Source organism: Polyodon spathula, chromosome 29 (assembly GCF_017654505.1).
Source record: "Polyodon spathula isolate WHYD16114869_AA chromosome 29, ASM1765450v1, whole genome shotgun sequence".
In the NCBI taxonomy this organism is placed as follows: Eukaryota; Metazoa; Chordata; class Actinopteri; order Acipenseriformes; family Polyodontidae; genus Polyodon; species Polyodon spathula.
The window spans coordinates 2,872,212-2,890,532 of NC_054562.1; the positions used below are offsets into that span (position 1 = coordinate 2,872,212).

Sequence of the window (18,321 nt, forward strand, 5' to 3'; positions counted from 1 at the left end):
TCTCCTGCAACCCATTGTACCCCCCTGTAACAGGGGGATATCTGTGCTGACGCCAAAAGGTGCGAGTCTCAGAAGGGACAATAGATCTCTCTCACGTGGCATCGCACCACCTTCGAGACCTAGGTCCCTCATAGGATTTGCCGGCCCCTCAGGTCTGGACTTTCTTGAGAATTTCCGAGCTTCTGGAAGGTCTTTCCAGTACCGAGAACATCCGGGAGCCCTGAAAGGAATCTAAAGAGGAACCAAAAAGTCAGTGGTAGCGGGGATACAGCTTGGTCAACCCTGTCTGTCCGTACCGACTACAGGCTGTCGTTCAACAGCCTGCTAGGAACGGGTCCCGTCACGCCATGCGGGTACCGCGCCCCAGGGGTTGCTGCCTGTGCAGCACCGCAGCACCTTTATTTTGTAGTTTTATTACTGGGTTTTATTTTCCCTTTTTTCTTTGTGTTTTTGATTATTCTTTTGAGCACCTGCGCCCGCAGTTGAATGTTTACTGACATTGGTGTTCCTGTGGTCCTGTCTACCATCACTGGTAGTCAGGTCATGGACAACAGTGCCCTCTCTGGGCTAAAAGAGAAAAATAAATAACTAAATAAAACTGGGCACCTGTGTGGTGTTTCAAGTACGTCCTTCTGTTTCCTGTGGGTCAGTGAATTACCCACCACGCGTCCACAACCCCCTGATACCATCGTTGGTAGATGGGGAGCCCTTTTTGTTTTTATATAATAAACACAGACGTTTTGGGAGTACAATACTGTTTGTACATTCACTCTGTTACCACACCACTCGCACCAGTTCACAGACCTACAATTTGCAATACAAAAGAAAGAGAGAGGCATGAAAAAAGGGAGAGGGAGGGATAGCGAGACAGTGAGATTGTTATATGGTGATGGTGATACAGAGAGACAGGGAGGGACGGAGAGAAAGTGGAGTGGGGGGGATCACCTCAGGTGCTATGTAGTCTGGAGTCCCGCAGAATGTCCGAGTGCTGCCCCCCTCCATCACCCCCTCCTTACACATCCCGAAATCGGTGATCTTAATGTGACCCTCGGAGTCCAGCATTACATTGTCCAACTTCAGATCTCTGAGAAAGAGAGAGAGAGAGAGAGAGAGAGAGACTGAGGGAGACAGCAGAGAGAGAGTCCCAGGAAAACCTGCGAGCGGACAGCATCAACAACGACATGCTGAAACACAGCATTCTCAGGCTGCAGGAGGACCTGCTCAAATTATTCAACCTCATTTTGTGCGCGGGTTGTTTCCCTGACATATGGAACCAAGGGCTTATAAACCTAATTCACAAAAGTGGAGGCAAATTAGACCCCAACAATTACAGAGGTATCTGTGTGAGCAGTAACTAGTATCATTAATGCCAAATAATGTCCTTCCTTACCGAACACAGTGTCCTGAGTAAGTCAGATTGGCTTTCTACCAAACCACCGCACCTCTGACCATATACACCCTACACACCCTTATTAACAAACATGTCCACCACAAAAATGAAAGAAAAGCATTTGCATGTTTTATAGATTTAAAAAAAGCATTTGACTGAATTTGGCATCCAGGTCATTCCCCTGAATTCTTGAAAGTGGTGAGGGGGTAAAGTCTCTGACATCATTAAGTCAATGTGCACACAGAATAAGTGCGGTATGAAAACAGGCAACCGAAGGACAGAGTTTTTCATCCAAGGTCTTGAAGTGAGACAGGGCTGCAGTCTGAGCTCAACATCTACATTAACGAATTGGCCACGCTGCTGGAGCAGCCTGCAGCCCCTGGACTCACTTTACAAGACAAAGAAATTAAATCCCTGCTCTACGCAGATGACATGGTCCTGCTGTTGCCCAGAGAGCAGGGGCTGCAGTGGAGTCTGGCATTGCTAGGGCACTGCCATGAGGAATCTGGACAAGACCAGAGCTATGATATACCAGAAGAAAGCCAGATCTCAGGGAAACTGGCACCGCTTCACTCTCACCTTAGAGCAGCACCAGTTACATCTACCTGGTTCTGATCAGAGCGTCAGGGGGTTTTAACCTGGCTATAAATGCATTCAAAGACAAGGGCTTGCGATAAAAAAATCAGCTTTACAAAATTAAACCACCAATATTTTTTTTGCAGCGTCATTCAGCCAATTCTTCCGCATGGTAGTGAAGTTTGGGATCCCCTTATGAACCCCGATTATAACAAATGGGATCAAAACCCAACAGAAAATTTGCATTTAGAATTCTGCAGAAAACTGCAGGTTCATAGGAGTGCAGCCAGCAGCGTCTGCAGGGCTGAACTGGGTCAAGTCCTCTTACTCCACTGCATACAGAAACGAGCGCTGAATTATTGGATCCATCTACAGCAGACTGGTCCACAGTCCTACCAGCACACAGCACTGCGGAGCCCAGCCCAAGGCAGTCTTCCCAGTGACAGCGAGTGGAAGCAACAGCGAGTGGGAGAAGTACAGGCGTGGAAAAGTACAGAGCAGTTTCGAAGCAGAAAGGAGAAATTGCATCTTTAATTGCTTTAATCAGAAAACAGAGGACATTGGGGAAACACAGCAGCAGCTCAAAGTCAGACAGCCACGTGTGTTTTTCTGATAACAAACAAAGTGAAACTCGGAGCAGCTGATTCAAATTCAGCGCCGTTCTGAGACACGGGTGAGGGGAGGAGCCAACAGCACAGCAGAACAACGCAGTTAAACGAGGCAGTCTTCCCAGCGACAGCGAGTGGAAGCGACAGCGAGTGGGAGAAGTACAGGCGTGGAAAAGTACAGAGCAGTTTAGAAGCAGTTTGAAAGCAGGTTGACGACTGCAGAAGAAACTAAACTTCAAAAAAAAAAACCCTCAACATGGTCTTCAAGCCAGTAATCTGTGACACCTGCTTGATGTGGGAAATCCAAGAAAACCCAGCAGAGCTAAACCAAGTGTGCGTAAAGTGCCGCGCGATCCAGGATTTGCATAAACTTGTAAGTATGCTAGAAATGGAGCTGGAAGATGGGCGACAGCAACAGGATCTTGAGGAACTGGCACACCCACAATTCATGGAAGTCTGCATCACCCCTAACAGACTGAAAGCCACCAGGGAGATAGAAGGTCAGAACAGCTGGGTTCAGGTAGGCAGAAGCAAGGAAAAAAAGAAACTTCGTCAAACACAACCACCAGAAATCAAAACAACCAACAAATTTGAGTCACTTCAGAATTTTGATGAGCAGAACCAACAACAAGAGAATGAAAGAAACAACATCCAGGACCCTATTGACAGTGGTGACCAGACAGCAAAAAGAAGGGAGGTCATGATTGTTGGGGACTCCATATTGAGAAACACAGCAAGTTCAATTCGCAGTTTGGACCCCCTTACTACAACAGTGTGCTGCCTTCCGGGAGCCTCGGTCAAGCACATCACTGAGAACGTGGACAGGCTCCTGGAACGAACAGGAGACGACCCGGTAGTAGTCGCCCACATCGGTACAAACAACATTGGAAGAGACAGACCAAAATCCCTGCAAAACAAATTCAGAGAGCTAGGAAGGAAATTAAAAGAGAAAACCAAAACTGTGGTCTTTTCTGGTATACTACCAGCACCTTGCAAAGGACCATATGGACAGCTGGAAATAATTAATCAAAACGCATGGCGCACACGGCAAGGCTTCACCTATCTTGATCATTGGACCACATTCTACAACGAGGACTATCTGTATAGACGGGACGGACTGCACTTAAATAACAAGGGAACCAATCCTCGAGCAGGTTCAGAAGCATTTAAACTAGAAAGGAAGGGGGGAGAAATAAAAAAAAAACCAGAAGGGAGACCGCATCAAAGCAAGAACAACAACTCAGGTAAGACAACCATTAAATGTATTTATCTAAATGCTAGAAGTATCAGAAACAAAATTCTAGAACTTGAAGCTACTGCACTAACAATTAACTATGATGTGATAGGTTTTACAGAAACGTGGTTGTCTGAGAGTGATGGGGACGAATATAATATTTGTGGGTATACACTGTATAGGAAAGACAGGCAGGACAGAAGAGGAGGAGGGGTAGCGCTATATATAAGAAACAGTCTTGAAACCCAGGTGTTAAACCTGGACAAAGAAAATAAAGCCGAATCAATATGGGTCAGAATAACGGACAAAAATTCAAAAGGCATAATAATAGGAGCATGCTATAGACCGCCAGATTCAGACGGTGAGCAAAATAATCTGTTATACAATGACATTAGAAATGCATGTAGCAAAGGAGAAGCCATACTAATGGGGGATTTCAACTTCCCCCATATAAAATGGGAAAACCCGATGGGTAGCATGAAGGAAGAAATTGAAATGGTGGAAATGACAAATGACTGCTTCCTAACACAATTTGTCAAGGCACCAACTAGAGAGGAGGCATGCCTTGATTTAGTCTTTTCAAATAACGAAGACAGAATAACTAAAACAGAGGTCAGAGAACCACTGGCAAACTCAGACCACAACATGGTCTCATTTGAAGTGTTTTTTAAAACCCCAAAAGAAAAGACTAAAGCTAAGGCTTACAATTTTAGAAAAGCAAACTATGAAGGTATGAAACAGAGACTAACAGAAGTAGATTGGAGTAAAATAGAGAAAACACCCACAGAAGAAGGATGGTTGTTCTTCAAAAATGTAGTACTAGAGGAGCAAAACAATTACATCCCTAAAGTAGACAAATCTAAATGTAAAACTAAATTGCCAAAATGGTTTAATAGATCAATTAAAAAATATTCAGTGAAAAAAGGCACTTTACAGAGCATTAAAAAAGGACCAAAAAGAAAGTACACAGAAAGAGTACACGGAACTGCAAATGCAAGTCAAAAAGGAAGTTAGAAAGGCCAAGAGAGAAATAGAAATGAACATTGCTAAGGGAGCTAAAACCAATTCCAAAATGTTTTTCCAATATTACAACAGCAAGAGAACATTCAAAGAGGAGATTAAATGTTTAAGAGATACAAATGGCAAAATCGTAGATGAAGAAAAAAAAATAGCAAATATATTAAATGATTACCTTTCACAAGTTTTTACAAAGGAAGATACTGACAACATGCTCCACATGTCATCCAGTTCCTATCCAGTTTTAAATAACTTTAGCATAACTGAGGCAGAAGTGTTAAAGGGACTAGGAGCTCTTAAAATAAACAAATCCCCTGGGCCGGATGAGATCCTCCCAGTAGTACTCAAAGAAATGAAAGAAGTTATTTACAAACCGCTAACCAAGATCATGCAGCAGTCTCTTGACACAGGGGTGGTACCGACAGACTGGAAAATTGCAAACGCAATACCGATCCACAAAAAGGGAAACTAAACTGAACCAGGTAACTACAGACCAGTAAGCCTGACTTCTATTATATGCAAACTTATGGAAACTATAATAAGATCCAAAATGGAAAATTACCTATATGGTAACAGGGTCCTGGGAGACAGTCAACATGGTTTTAGGAAAGGGAGATCGTGTGTAACTAACTTGCTTGATTTTTTTTGAGGATGCAACATCGCTAATGGGTAATTGCAAAGCATATGACATGGTTTATTTAGATTTCCAGAAAGCTTTTGACAAAGTCCCGCACAAAAGATTAATTCTCAAACTGAACGCAGTTGGGATTCAAGGAAACACATGTACATGGATTAGGGAGTGGTTAACATGTAGAAAACAGAAAGTACTGATTAGAGGAGAAACCTCAGAATGGAGTGTGGTAACCAGTGGTGTACCACAGGGATCAGTATTAGGTCCTCTGCTATTCCTAATCTACATTAATGATTTAGATTCTGGTATAGTAAGCAAACTTGTTAAATTTGCAGACGACACAAAGGTAGGAGGAGTGGCAAACACTGTTGTAGCAGCAAAGGTCATTCAAAATGATCTAGACAAGATTCAGAACTGGGCAGACACATGGCAAATTACATTTAATAGAGAGAAGTGTAAGGTACTGCACGCTGGAAATAAAAATATGCATTATGAATATCATATGGGAGATACTGAAATTGGAGAAGGAATCTATGAAAAAGACCTGGGAGTTTTTGTTGACTCAGAAATGTCTTCATCTAGACAATGTGGGGAAGCTATAAAAAAGGCTAACAAGATGCTCAGATACATTGTGAAAAGTGTTGAATTTAAATCAAGGGAAGTAATGTTAAAACTGTACAATGCACTAGTAAGACCTCATCTTGAATATTGTGTGCAGTTCTGGTCACCTCGCTATAAAAAAGATATTGCTGCTCTAGAAAGAGTGCAAAGAAGAGCGACCAGAATTATTCCGGGCTTAAAAGGCATGTCATATGCAGACAGGCTAAAAGAATTGAATCTGTTCAGTCTTGAACAAAGAAGACTACGTGGCGACCTAATTCAAGCATTCAAAATTCTAAAAGGTATTGACAGTGTCGACCGAAGGGACTTTTTCAGCCTGAAAAAAGAAACAAGGACCAGGGGTCACAAATGGACATTAGACAAAGGGGCATTCAGAACAGAAAATAGGAGGCACTTTTTTACACAGAGAATTGTGAGGGTCTGGAATCAACTCCCCTATAATGTTATTGAAGCTGACACCCTGGGATCCTTCAAGAAGCTGCTTGATGAGATTCTGGGATCAATAAGCTACTAACAACCAAACGAGCAAGATGGGCCAAATCGCCTCCTCTCGTTTGTAAACTTTCTTATGTTCTTATGTTTTTATGTTCAACCAAATTAACATGAGAGAGCTTCAGGACAACTCCAGCAAAAAACTCCCAGCATCAAAAATGAGAAAAAAATTATTTAAACTTGGAAAACAAACATAAATCCCATTGGAAAAATGAAATTAAATCACATAATAAACTAGAATGATATCTGGCCCTAAAAAAATAGTTTACCCTGGCAGAATATCTTGTCAGGGTTAAAAATACTAAACAAAGGCAGATCTTGACCAAATACAGACTCAGGGACCAACTGACCAGCATAAAAAATCTTGGATAACCAATAAAAGAGGCTGTGCTGTCACTGTGATCTGGGAGAGATCGGGACACTGTTACACTGCCCCCAAATCAAACAAACTAGGGACACGTTCTTCCCCAAATCGGCCAATCAAGCAACAGAATTCTCTTTACTCACTGACACAGAATAAATATCAGCCCTGTGGGAGAACAGCAGCAGACAGCATAGCTCACTGCCCAGTATGTAGCTGCCACAGCCTGAGAAAAACAGCCTAGACACTCTGTACAGGGAACACACATTATTGTTCATGATTGATACTGCAAATATGGAAAGGGCTGGGGGGTGGTAATGGGCTGGATGCATATGGGGAGGGAGGGGCAAAAGGAAAGGGGAACAAGCGGGGGAGGGGTGTTATCTGTTTGTATTGTGTCTCTATTGATCTTTGTTGTTTAAGTGCTATGGGAAAATGTAATTCTATTTTCATGCCATAAGACTTTTTTCTAATTTTATTTTGACTGCGAGAGAGGCAGGGAGAGTGAGAGAGAGAGATATTTCACTTTTACCCACACTTTATTTTCAATTAAATTAGACAGTACAACAAAAACAAAAACATTTCCACAAAATCAAATAACCTTAATAGTTTAAACAGAGATCAGATAACTCAACAATTAAAGATTGATGCTTAGTTCGTTATCATGACTTTGTTATCACATAGGACACCACTAAAACACCAGATTACATCAAGCATGTCAAAAGTGTGTTAAATGCCAACAGGCACTATTGGTCTTTAAAGAGGGGATTAAAAACTGGAGACTATCCAGCAGTGATCAGATAAGCCAGTAGAGGGGATAAAACAGGATTTTAAATTGCAAAAGGATGTTTAAAACAGTAAGACTGGTCTAATCTGGCCAGAGTGAGGGCATTACCCCTGACCTTTACCCATGTGCACTGCCTTTTATTCATGTGAAAATGTTTCCATACATCTTGCATTTCATATTTTCTCTAAAATCCTATGCAGCTCTCTGGTAGACTGTGCATATGGCTCAGTGTGATTTCTATCCACCTTGTCATTATCCGGCCAGAAAAAGATATTTGTCTGGCTGGCAGTCTGCCTGGGCATTGTCTAAAGTCTGTAAAAATGCTACTCTTTCCCTACCATCGGTGGGTGTGTAAATATTTATAACAGCAAGCATCTTCTGCTCAATTAGCACCTGTACTAAGAGCAGGCGTCCTTTAACTACCTCATCGATGGTAAGGGAAAGAGGTTTAGAATCAAACTGCTAATCCTGCACTCAGAGACGACCTGTGACTTAAAACAACTTCCCTTCCCAAGTCTTTAAACAACATCCCCTCCCCATTCTCTAACAGTATCTTATTCAAACCTGTTAACCTGTTAACAAAACTTTTCTATTTGAATAAACAAGATGTAATAATGTCCTTCTAGCTTTTTTCTTCGGTTATAAAAACTTTAGTGTTGGGTGCACAGACAAGTCCCTCACGATTATTCATGGCTGGCTAAGGCCCTGAATATGAGTTTCTTAGTGTAGTGCAGGTCTTTTTTAGCACATCTCTACACCCATTAATATTTAAACTCACAATTTTAAATTCACCCATTGAGAGATTAAAAAGTGAAATAAAGACAGAAAAACAGAGATTATTATAATAATTCCTTTCCGCGTCCCAGTGAAAGGCTTTACGGGGACCGCCCCACTGAGATTACTGAACAAATTTGTCAATCTCCATCTCTCCTGATCACTGAAGATCTCACTGATTGAGCCTCTTTTCAATAAATATTATCCAAAGCTAACAAACAATGTAACAATGTAAAGGGAAAAAACCAATCACTTTACTTTTGTTTTAGCAAGAAACTCTCTGATTAGATGCAGACTACATCCCCCCTTTGAATTCCAGCTTCACATACCTCTCCACAAAAAAACATCTCTAGACAACCACACACCTCTCCAATATCACACACCTCTCCACAAACACACACCTCTCCACAATCACACACCTCTCCACAATCACACACCTCTCCACAAACACACACCTCTCCACTATCACACACCTCTCCACAAACACACACCTCTCCACAACCACACACCTCTCCACTATCACACACCTCTCCACAAACACACAACTCTCCACAACCACACACCTCTCCAATATCACACACTTCTCCACAAACAAACACCTCTCCACAACAACACACCTCTCCACTATCACACACCTCTCCACAAACACACACCTCTCCACAAACACACACCTCTCCACAATCACACACCTCTCCACTAACACACACCTCTCCACAAACACACACCTCTCCACAATCACACACCTCTCCACAAACACACACCTCTCCACAAACACACACCTCTCCACTATCACACACCTCTCCACACACCTCTCCACACACACCTCTCCACAAACACACACCTCTCCACAAACACACACCTCTCCACAAACACACACCTCTCCACTATCACACACCTCTCCACTATCACACACCTCTCCACAAACACACACCTCTCCACTACCTCTCACACACCTCTCCACAAACACACACCTCTCCACTATCACACACCTCTCCACAAACACACACCTCTCCACAAACACACACCTCTCCACAATCACACACCTCTCCACAAACACACACCTCTCCACATATCACACACCTCTCCACAAACACACACCTCTCCACAAACACACACCTCTCCACTATCACACACCTCTCCACAAACACACACCTCTCCACAAACACACACCTCTCCACAAACACACACCTCTCCACTATCACACACCTCTCCACAAACACACACCTCTCCACAAACACACACCTCTCCACAAACACACACCTCTCTCCACAAACACACACCTCTCCACTATCACACACCTCTCCACAAACACACACCTCTCCACAAACACACACCTCTCCACTATCACACACCTCTCCACAAACACACACCTCTCCACAAACACACACCTCTCCACTATCACACACCTCTCCACAAACACACACCTCTCCACAACTCTCCACACACACCTCTCCACTATCACACACCTCTCCACAAACACACACCTCTCCACAAACACACACCTCTCCACAAACACACACCTCTCCACTATCACACACCTCTCCACAAACACACACCTCTCCACTATCACACACCTCTCCACAAACACACACCTCTCCACAACCACACACCTCTCCACTATCACACACCTCTCCCACACAACACACACCTCTCCACTATCACACACCTCTCCACAAACAAACACCTCTCCACAAACACACACCTCTCCACTATCACACACCTCTCCACAAACACACACCTCTCCACAAACACACACCTCTCCACTATCACACACCTCTCCACAAACACACACCTCTCCACACATCACACACCTCTCCACAAACACACACCTCTCCACACACCTCTCCACACACCTCTCCACTATCACACACCTCTCCACAAACACACACCTCTCCACTATCACACACCTCTCCACAAACACACACCTCTCCACAATCACACACCTCTCCACTATCACACACCTCTCCAACCACACAAACACACACCTCTCCACAAACACACACCTCTCACACAAACACACACCTCTCCACAAACACACACCTCTCCACTATCACACACCTCTCCACAAACACACACCTCTCCACAAACACACACCTCTCCACAAACAAACACCTCTCCACAAACACACACCTCTCCACTATCACACACCTCTCCACAAACACACACACACACCTCTCCACACACCTCTCCACACACACCTCTCCACAAACACACACCTCTCCACAAACACACACACACCTCTCCACAAACACACACCTCTCCACAAACACACACCTCTCCACTATCACACACCTCTCCACAAACACACACCTCTCCACAAACACACACCTCTCCACAAACACACACCTCTCCACAAACACACACCTCTCCACAAACACACACCTCTCCACAAACACACACCTCTCCACAAACACACACCTCTCCACAAACACACACCTCTCCACAATCACACACCTCTCCACAAACACACACCTCTCCACAAACACACACCTCTCCACTATCACACACCTCTCCACAAACACACACCTCTCCACAATCACACACCTCTCCACTACACACACCTCTCCACAAACACACACCTCTCCACTATCACACACCTCTCCACAAACACACACCTCTCACACAACCACACACCTCTCCACTATCACACACCTCTCCACAAACACACACCTCTCCACAAACACACACCTCTCCACAAACACACACCTCTCCACTATCACACACCTCCACTATTCACACACCTCCACAAACACACACCTCTCCACTATCACTACAAACACACACCTCTCCACAATCACACACCTCTCCACTATCACACACCTCTCCACAAACACACACCTCTCCACTATCACACACCTCTCCACAAACACACACCTCTCCACAACCACACACCTCTCCACAAACACACACCTCTCCACAAACACAAACACACACCTCTCCACTAACACACACCTCTCCACAAACACACACCTCTCCACAACCACACACCTCTCCACTATCACACACCTCTCCACAAACACACACCTCTCCACTATCACACACCTCTCCACAAACAAACACCTCTCCACAACCACACAATCACACACCTCTCCACAAACACACACCTCTCCACAAACACACACCTCTCCACAAACACACACCTCTCCACAATCACACACCTCTCCACTCACACACCTCTCCACACACACACCTCTCCACAATCACACACCTCTCCACTATCACACACCTCTCCACACACACCTCTCCACACACACCTCTCCACTCACACACCTCTCCACAAACACACACCTCTCCACTAACACACACCTCTCCACAAACACACACCTCTCCACCACACACCTCTCCACTATCACACACCTCTCCACAAACACACACCTCTCCACACACCTCTCCACAAACACACACCTCTCCACTATCACACACCTCTCCACAAACACACACCTCTCCACAACCACACACCTCTCCAACAAACACACACCTCTCCACAAACACACACCTCTCCACAAACACACACCTCTCCACTATCACACACCTCTCCACTATCACACACCTCTCCACAAACACACACCTCTCCACAACCACACACCTCTCCACTATCACACACCTCTCCACAAACACACACCTCTCCACTATCACACACCTCTCCACAAACACACACACCTCTCCACTATCACACACCTCTCCACTAACACACACCTCTCCACAAACACACACCTCTCCACAAACACACACCTCTCCACAAACACACACCTCTCCACAAACACACACCTCTCCACACACCTCTCCACAAACACACACCTCTCCACAAACACACACCTCTCCACTATCACACACCTCTCCACAAACACACACCTCTCCACTATCACACACCTCTCCACTCCACAAACACACACCTCTCCACAAACACACACCTCTCCACAAACACACACCTCTCCACAACCTCTCCACACACACCTCTCCACAATCACACACCTCTCCACAAACACACACCTCTCCACAAACACACACCTCTCCACAACCTCTCCACACACACCTCTCCACAAACACACACCTCTCCACACCTCTCCACTATCACACACCTCTCCACAAACACACACCTCTCCACAAACACACACCTCTCCACAAACACACACGTCTCCACTATCACACACCTCTCCACAAACACACACCTCTCCACAAACACACACCTCTCCACAACCACACACCTCTCCACTATCACACACCTCTCCACAAACACACACCTCTCCACAAACACACACCTCTCCACACACACACACACCTCTCCACTCTCCACACACCTCTCCACAAACACACACCTCTCCAATATCACACACCTCTCCACAAACACACACCTCTCCACAAACACACACCTCTCCACAAACACACACCTCTCCACAAACACACACCTCTCCACAATCACACACCTCTCCACTATCACACACCTCTCCACAAACACACACCTCTCCACAAACACACACCTCTCCACAAACACACACCTCTCCACAAACACACACCTCTCCACAAACACACACCTCTCCACTATCACACACCTCTCCACAAACACACACCTCTCCACAAACACACACCTCTCCAATATACAACCACACACCTCTCCACTATCACACACCTCTCCACAAACACACACCTCTCCACAACCACACACGTCTCCACTATCACACACCTCTCCACAAACACACACCTCTCCACAACCACACACCTCTCCACTATCACACACCTCTCCACAAACACACACCTCTCCACAACCACACACCTCTCCAACACACACCTCTCCACAAACACACACCTCTCCACAAACACACACCTCTCCACTAACACACACCTCTCCACAAACACACACCTCTCCACTATCACACACCTCTCCACAAACACACACCTCTCCACAAACACACACCTCTCCACAAACACACACCTCTCCACTAACACACACCTCTCCACAAACACACACCTCTCCACAAACACACACCTCTCCACAAACACACACCTCTCCACAAACACACACCTCTCCACAAACACACACCTCTCCACAAACACACACCTCTCCACAAACACACACCTCTCCACAAACACACACCTCTCCACAAACACACACCTCTCCACTATCACACACCTCTCCACAAACACACACCTCTCCACAAACACACACCTCTCCACAAACACACACCTCTCCACAAACACACACCTCTCCACAATCACACACCTCTCCACTATCACACACCTCTCCACAAACACACACCTCTCCACTATCACACACCTCTCCACAAACACACACCTCTCCACAAACACACACCTCTCCACAAACACACACCTCTCCACAAACACACACCTCTCCACAAACACACACCTCTCCACAAACACACACCTCTCCACAAACACACACCTCTCCACTTTCACACAACTCTCTAGAGGACACACACTGCTCCACAAACACACACCTCTCCACCATAAGAACATAAGAACGTTTACAAAACACACACCTCTCCATTCGCACCATCTTGCTCATTTGGTTGTTATTAGCTTATTGATCACCAGACACCCTCATCAAGCAGCTTCTTGAAGGATCCCAGGGTTTCAGCTTCAAAACAACCTCTACACACCAGGGATTACCTCTCCACAAACACACACCAGGGACTATATAAGAGACACAGACACACCAGGGATTAGTTTATATAAGAGACACAGACACACCAGGGATTAGTTTATATAAGAGACACAGACACACCAGGGATTAGTTTATATAAGAGACACAGACACACCAGGGATTAGTTTATATAAGAGACACAGACACACCAGGGAATAGTTAATATAAGAGACACAGACACATAAGAAGCACAGACACACCAGGGATTAGTTAATATAAGAAGCACAGACACACCAGGGATTAGTTTATATAAGAGACACAGACACACCAGGGATTAGTTTATATAAGAGACACTCTACACACCTGGGATAAACCATTTATAAATCTCAGAAACTAAGACTGTATTGTTAAACTTCAAAAAAATGTTAATTTTTCAATAAGATGGCATTCAACACTGACCTGTAGATAACTCCTTTATTGTGTAAGAAAAACAAACCAACAGCAATCTCAGCAGCATAAAACCTGAGGAGAGACGAGAGAGAGAGGAGAGAGAGAGAGAGAGAGAGAGAGGAGAGAGAGAGAGAGAGAGAGGAGAGAGAGAGGAGAGAGAGAGAGGAGAGAGAGAGAGAGAAGAGAGAGAGAGAGGAGAGAGAGAGAGAGAGAGAGAGAGAGAGAGAGGAGAGAGAGAGGAGAGAGAGGAGAGAGAGAGGAGAGAGGAGAGAGAGGAGAGAGGAGAGAGGAGAGAGAGGAGAGAGAGAGGAGAGAGAGGAGAGAGGAGAGAGGAGAGAGAGAGGAGAGAGGAGAGAGAGGAGAGAGAGAGAGAGAGGAGAGAGAGAGAGAGAGAGGAGAGAGAGAGGAGAGAGAGAGAGGAGAGGAGAGAGGAGAGAGAGGAGAGGAGAGAGAGAGAGAGAGAGAGAGAGAGAGAGAGAGAGAGAGAGAGAGAGAGAGAGAGAGAGAGAGAGAGAGAGGAGGAGAGGAGAGAGGAGAGGAGAGGAGAGAGGGGAGAGAGGAGAGAGAGAGGAGAGAGAGAGAGGAGAGAGAGAGAGAGAGGAGAGAGAGAGAGAGGAGAGGAGAGAGGAGAGAGGAGAGAGAGGAGAGGAGAGACGAGAGAGTAGAGAGAGGAGAGGAGAGAGAGAGAGGAGAGAGAGAGAGAGAGAGGAGAGAGGAGAGGAGAGAGGAGAGAGAGGAGAGAGAGAGACGAGAGAGGAGAGAGAGAGAGAGAGGAGAGACGAGAGAGAGAGAGAGAGAGAGAGAGAGAGAGGAGGAGAGGAGAGACGTAGAGAGAGGATAGGAGGAGAGGAGGAGAGGAGGGAGAGAGGAGAGAGAGGAGAGGAGAGAGGAGAGGAGAGAGAGAGAGGAGAGAGGAGAGGGGAGAGAGAGAGAGAGAGGAGAGAGGGAGAGAGAGAGAGGGAGAGAGGAGAGAGAGAGAGGGGAGGAGAGAGAGCGAGAGAAGAGAGGAGAGAGGAGAGGGAAGAGAGCGAGAGGAGAGAGGAGAGAGGAGAGGGAGGAAGAGAGGAGAGGGGGAGATGAGAGAGGAGAGGGAGAGAGAGGAGAGAGGAGAGGGGAGAGGGGAGAGGAGAGAGGCGAGGGGGAGAGAAGAGAGGAGAGAGGAGAGAGGACAGGAGGAAAGAGGAAGAGGAGAAAGAAGATAGAAGAGGGGGAGAGAGGAGAGAGGAGATGGGGAGAGACAGGGAAGAAGAGAGAGTTAATATGTGACAGACTCACAGATATACAGAGATACAGACATATAGACAGACAGAAAGACACAGACACACATACTTAAAGATACAGACACACACATACAGACACAGCCACACACAGAGACAGACACACCCATACACACAATCAGACAGACAGACAGACAGACTCACGCTGCGTGCGGCTCTTTGAATTTCCCGACTTGCTGGATGTGATACATGAGGTCTCCACCGTTCACATACTCCATGACAAAGTACAAGCGATCCTGAGAGGGAGTAGAGAAGAGAGAGAGGGGAGGATAGGAAGAAAGAGAGACAGCGAGGGGGGAGAGGGGAGGATAGGGAGAAAGAGAGACAGCGAGGGGGGAGAGGGGAGGATAGGGAGACAGTGAGGGGGGAGAGAAAGAGGTGTGAGAAACATGTGCCCAGTGTGAGATCAAAGCCTGCAGCCTCCTCCTTGGAAGTGCAGAGTAGAGGCTTTCAATACATCTGCTCTGTTCAAACTGGGAGTTTTAGTATAAAGAAATGGTCAATATTCCTGTACACCCGCTATATTAACTTTAGTAATGCTTGTATGACTTGTCGATAAAGCCTATTTGAATTTGAATAGAGTCAGATATTTTTTAAAACATTTTAGAATTTTACTACATTTATTTTGGTATGTATTGTGTAATGCACATTTCCATGTATATTAAAATATATATAGAGCAAAATTACAAATATATTTTAATATGTGTAGGAAAATGTAGTTTAGATTGTAAAATAGAAAAACTAAGATAAAAAAAAGCTATTTTATAAAAAAAAATTTCAATCTTGACTTAAACAATAAGAGTCCCAGCTTCCCTGACAGAATAGAGAAAACATCCACAGAAAAAGGTTCTTCAAAAATGTAGTACTAGAGGCGCAAAACAATTACATCTCTAAAGCAGACAAATCTTAATGTAAAACTAAATTGCCAAAATGGTTTAATTGATCAATTTAAATAATTATTCAGCAAAAAAAGGCACTTTACAGAGTGTTAAAAAGGGACAAAAAAAAAGTACACAGAAAGAGTGCACGGAACTGCAAACGCAAGTCAAAAAGGAAGTTAGAAAGGCCAAGAGAGAAATAGAAATGAACACTGCTAAGGGGGCTAAAACCAATTCCAAAATGTTTATCCAATATTACAACAGCAAGAGAACATTCAAAGAGGAGATTAAATGTTTAAGAGATACAAATGGCAAAATCGTAGATGAAGAAAAAAAAATAGCAAATATATTAAATGATTACCTTTCACAAGTTTTTACAAAGGAAGATACTGACAACATGCTCCACATGTCATCCAGTTCCTATCCAGTTTTAAATAACTTTAGCATAACTGAGGCAGAAGTGTTAAAGGGACTAGGAGCTCTTAAAATAAACAAATCCCCTGGGCTGGATGAGATCCTCCCAATAGTACTCAAAGAAATGAAAGAAGTTATTTACAAACCACTAACCAAGATCATGCAGCAGTCTCTTGACACAGGGGTGGTACCGACAGACTGGAAAATTGCAAACATAATACCGATCCACAAAAAGGGAAACAAAACTGAACCAGGTAACTACAGACCAGTAAGCCTGACTTCTATTATATGCAAACTTACGGAAACTATAATAAGATCCAAAATGGAAAATTACCTATATGGTAACAGGGTCCTGGGAGACAGTCAACATGGTTTTAGGAAAGGGAGATCATGTCTAACTAACTTGCTTGATTTTTTTGAGGATGCAACATCGATAATGGATAATTGCAAAGCATATGACATGGTTTATTTAGATTTCCAGAAAGCTTTTGACAAAGTCCCGCACAAAAGATTAATTCTCAAACTGAACGCAGTAGGGATTCAAGGAAACACATGTACATGGATTAGGGAGTGGTTAACATGTAGAAAATAGAAAGTACTGATTAGAGGAGAAACCTCAGAATGGAGTGTGGTAACCAGTGATGTACCACAGGGATCAGTATTAGGTCCTCTGCTATTCCTACTCTACATTAATGACCTAGATTCTGGTATAGTAAGCAAACTTGTTAAATTTTCAGACGACACAAAAATAGGAGCAGTGGCAAACACTGTTGCAGCAACAAAGGTCAATCAAAATGATCTAGACAAGATTCAGAACAGGGCAGACACATGGCAAATGACATTTAATAGAGAAAAGTGTAAGGTACTGCACGCAGGAAATAAAAATGTTCATTATAAATATCGTATGGGAGACTGAAATTGAAGAAGGAATCTATGAAAAAGACCTAGGAGTTTTTGTTGACTCAGAAATGTCTTCATCTAGACAATGTGGGGAAGCTATATAAAAAGCCAACAAGATGCTCGGATACATTGTGAAAAGTGTTGAATTTAAATAAAGGGAAGTAATGTTAAAACTGTACAATGCACTAGTAAGACCTCATCTTGAATATTGTGTTCAGTTCTGGTCACCTCGCTATAAAAAAGATATTGCTGCTCTAGAAAGAGTGCAAAGAAGAGCGACCAGAATTATTCCGGGCTTAAAAGGCATGTCAT

At 44.4% G+C, this 18,321-nt stretch overlaps 1 protein-coding gene across 1 annotated transcript in view; it reads right to left on the minus strand.

Moving 5' to 3' along the window:
* Positions 1 to 18,321, minus strand: part of prkcg (protein kinase C, gamma) — a 74,118-nt gene that overhangs the window by 20,319 nt on the left and 35,478 nt on the right. The window contains exons 11-13 of the mRNA XM_041232505.1: positions 15,962 to 16,053; positions 14,550 to 14,612; positions 946 to 1,084 (exon numbers count right to left, since the gene is read on the minus strand). Coding sequence (XP_041088439.1) covers positions 946 to 1,084; positions 14,550 to 14,612; positions 15,962 to 16,053 — 294 coding nt within the window. The remainder of the gene's footprint in view (positions 1 to 945; positions 1,085 to 14,549; positions 14,613 to 15,961; positions 16,054 to 18,321) is intronic.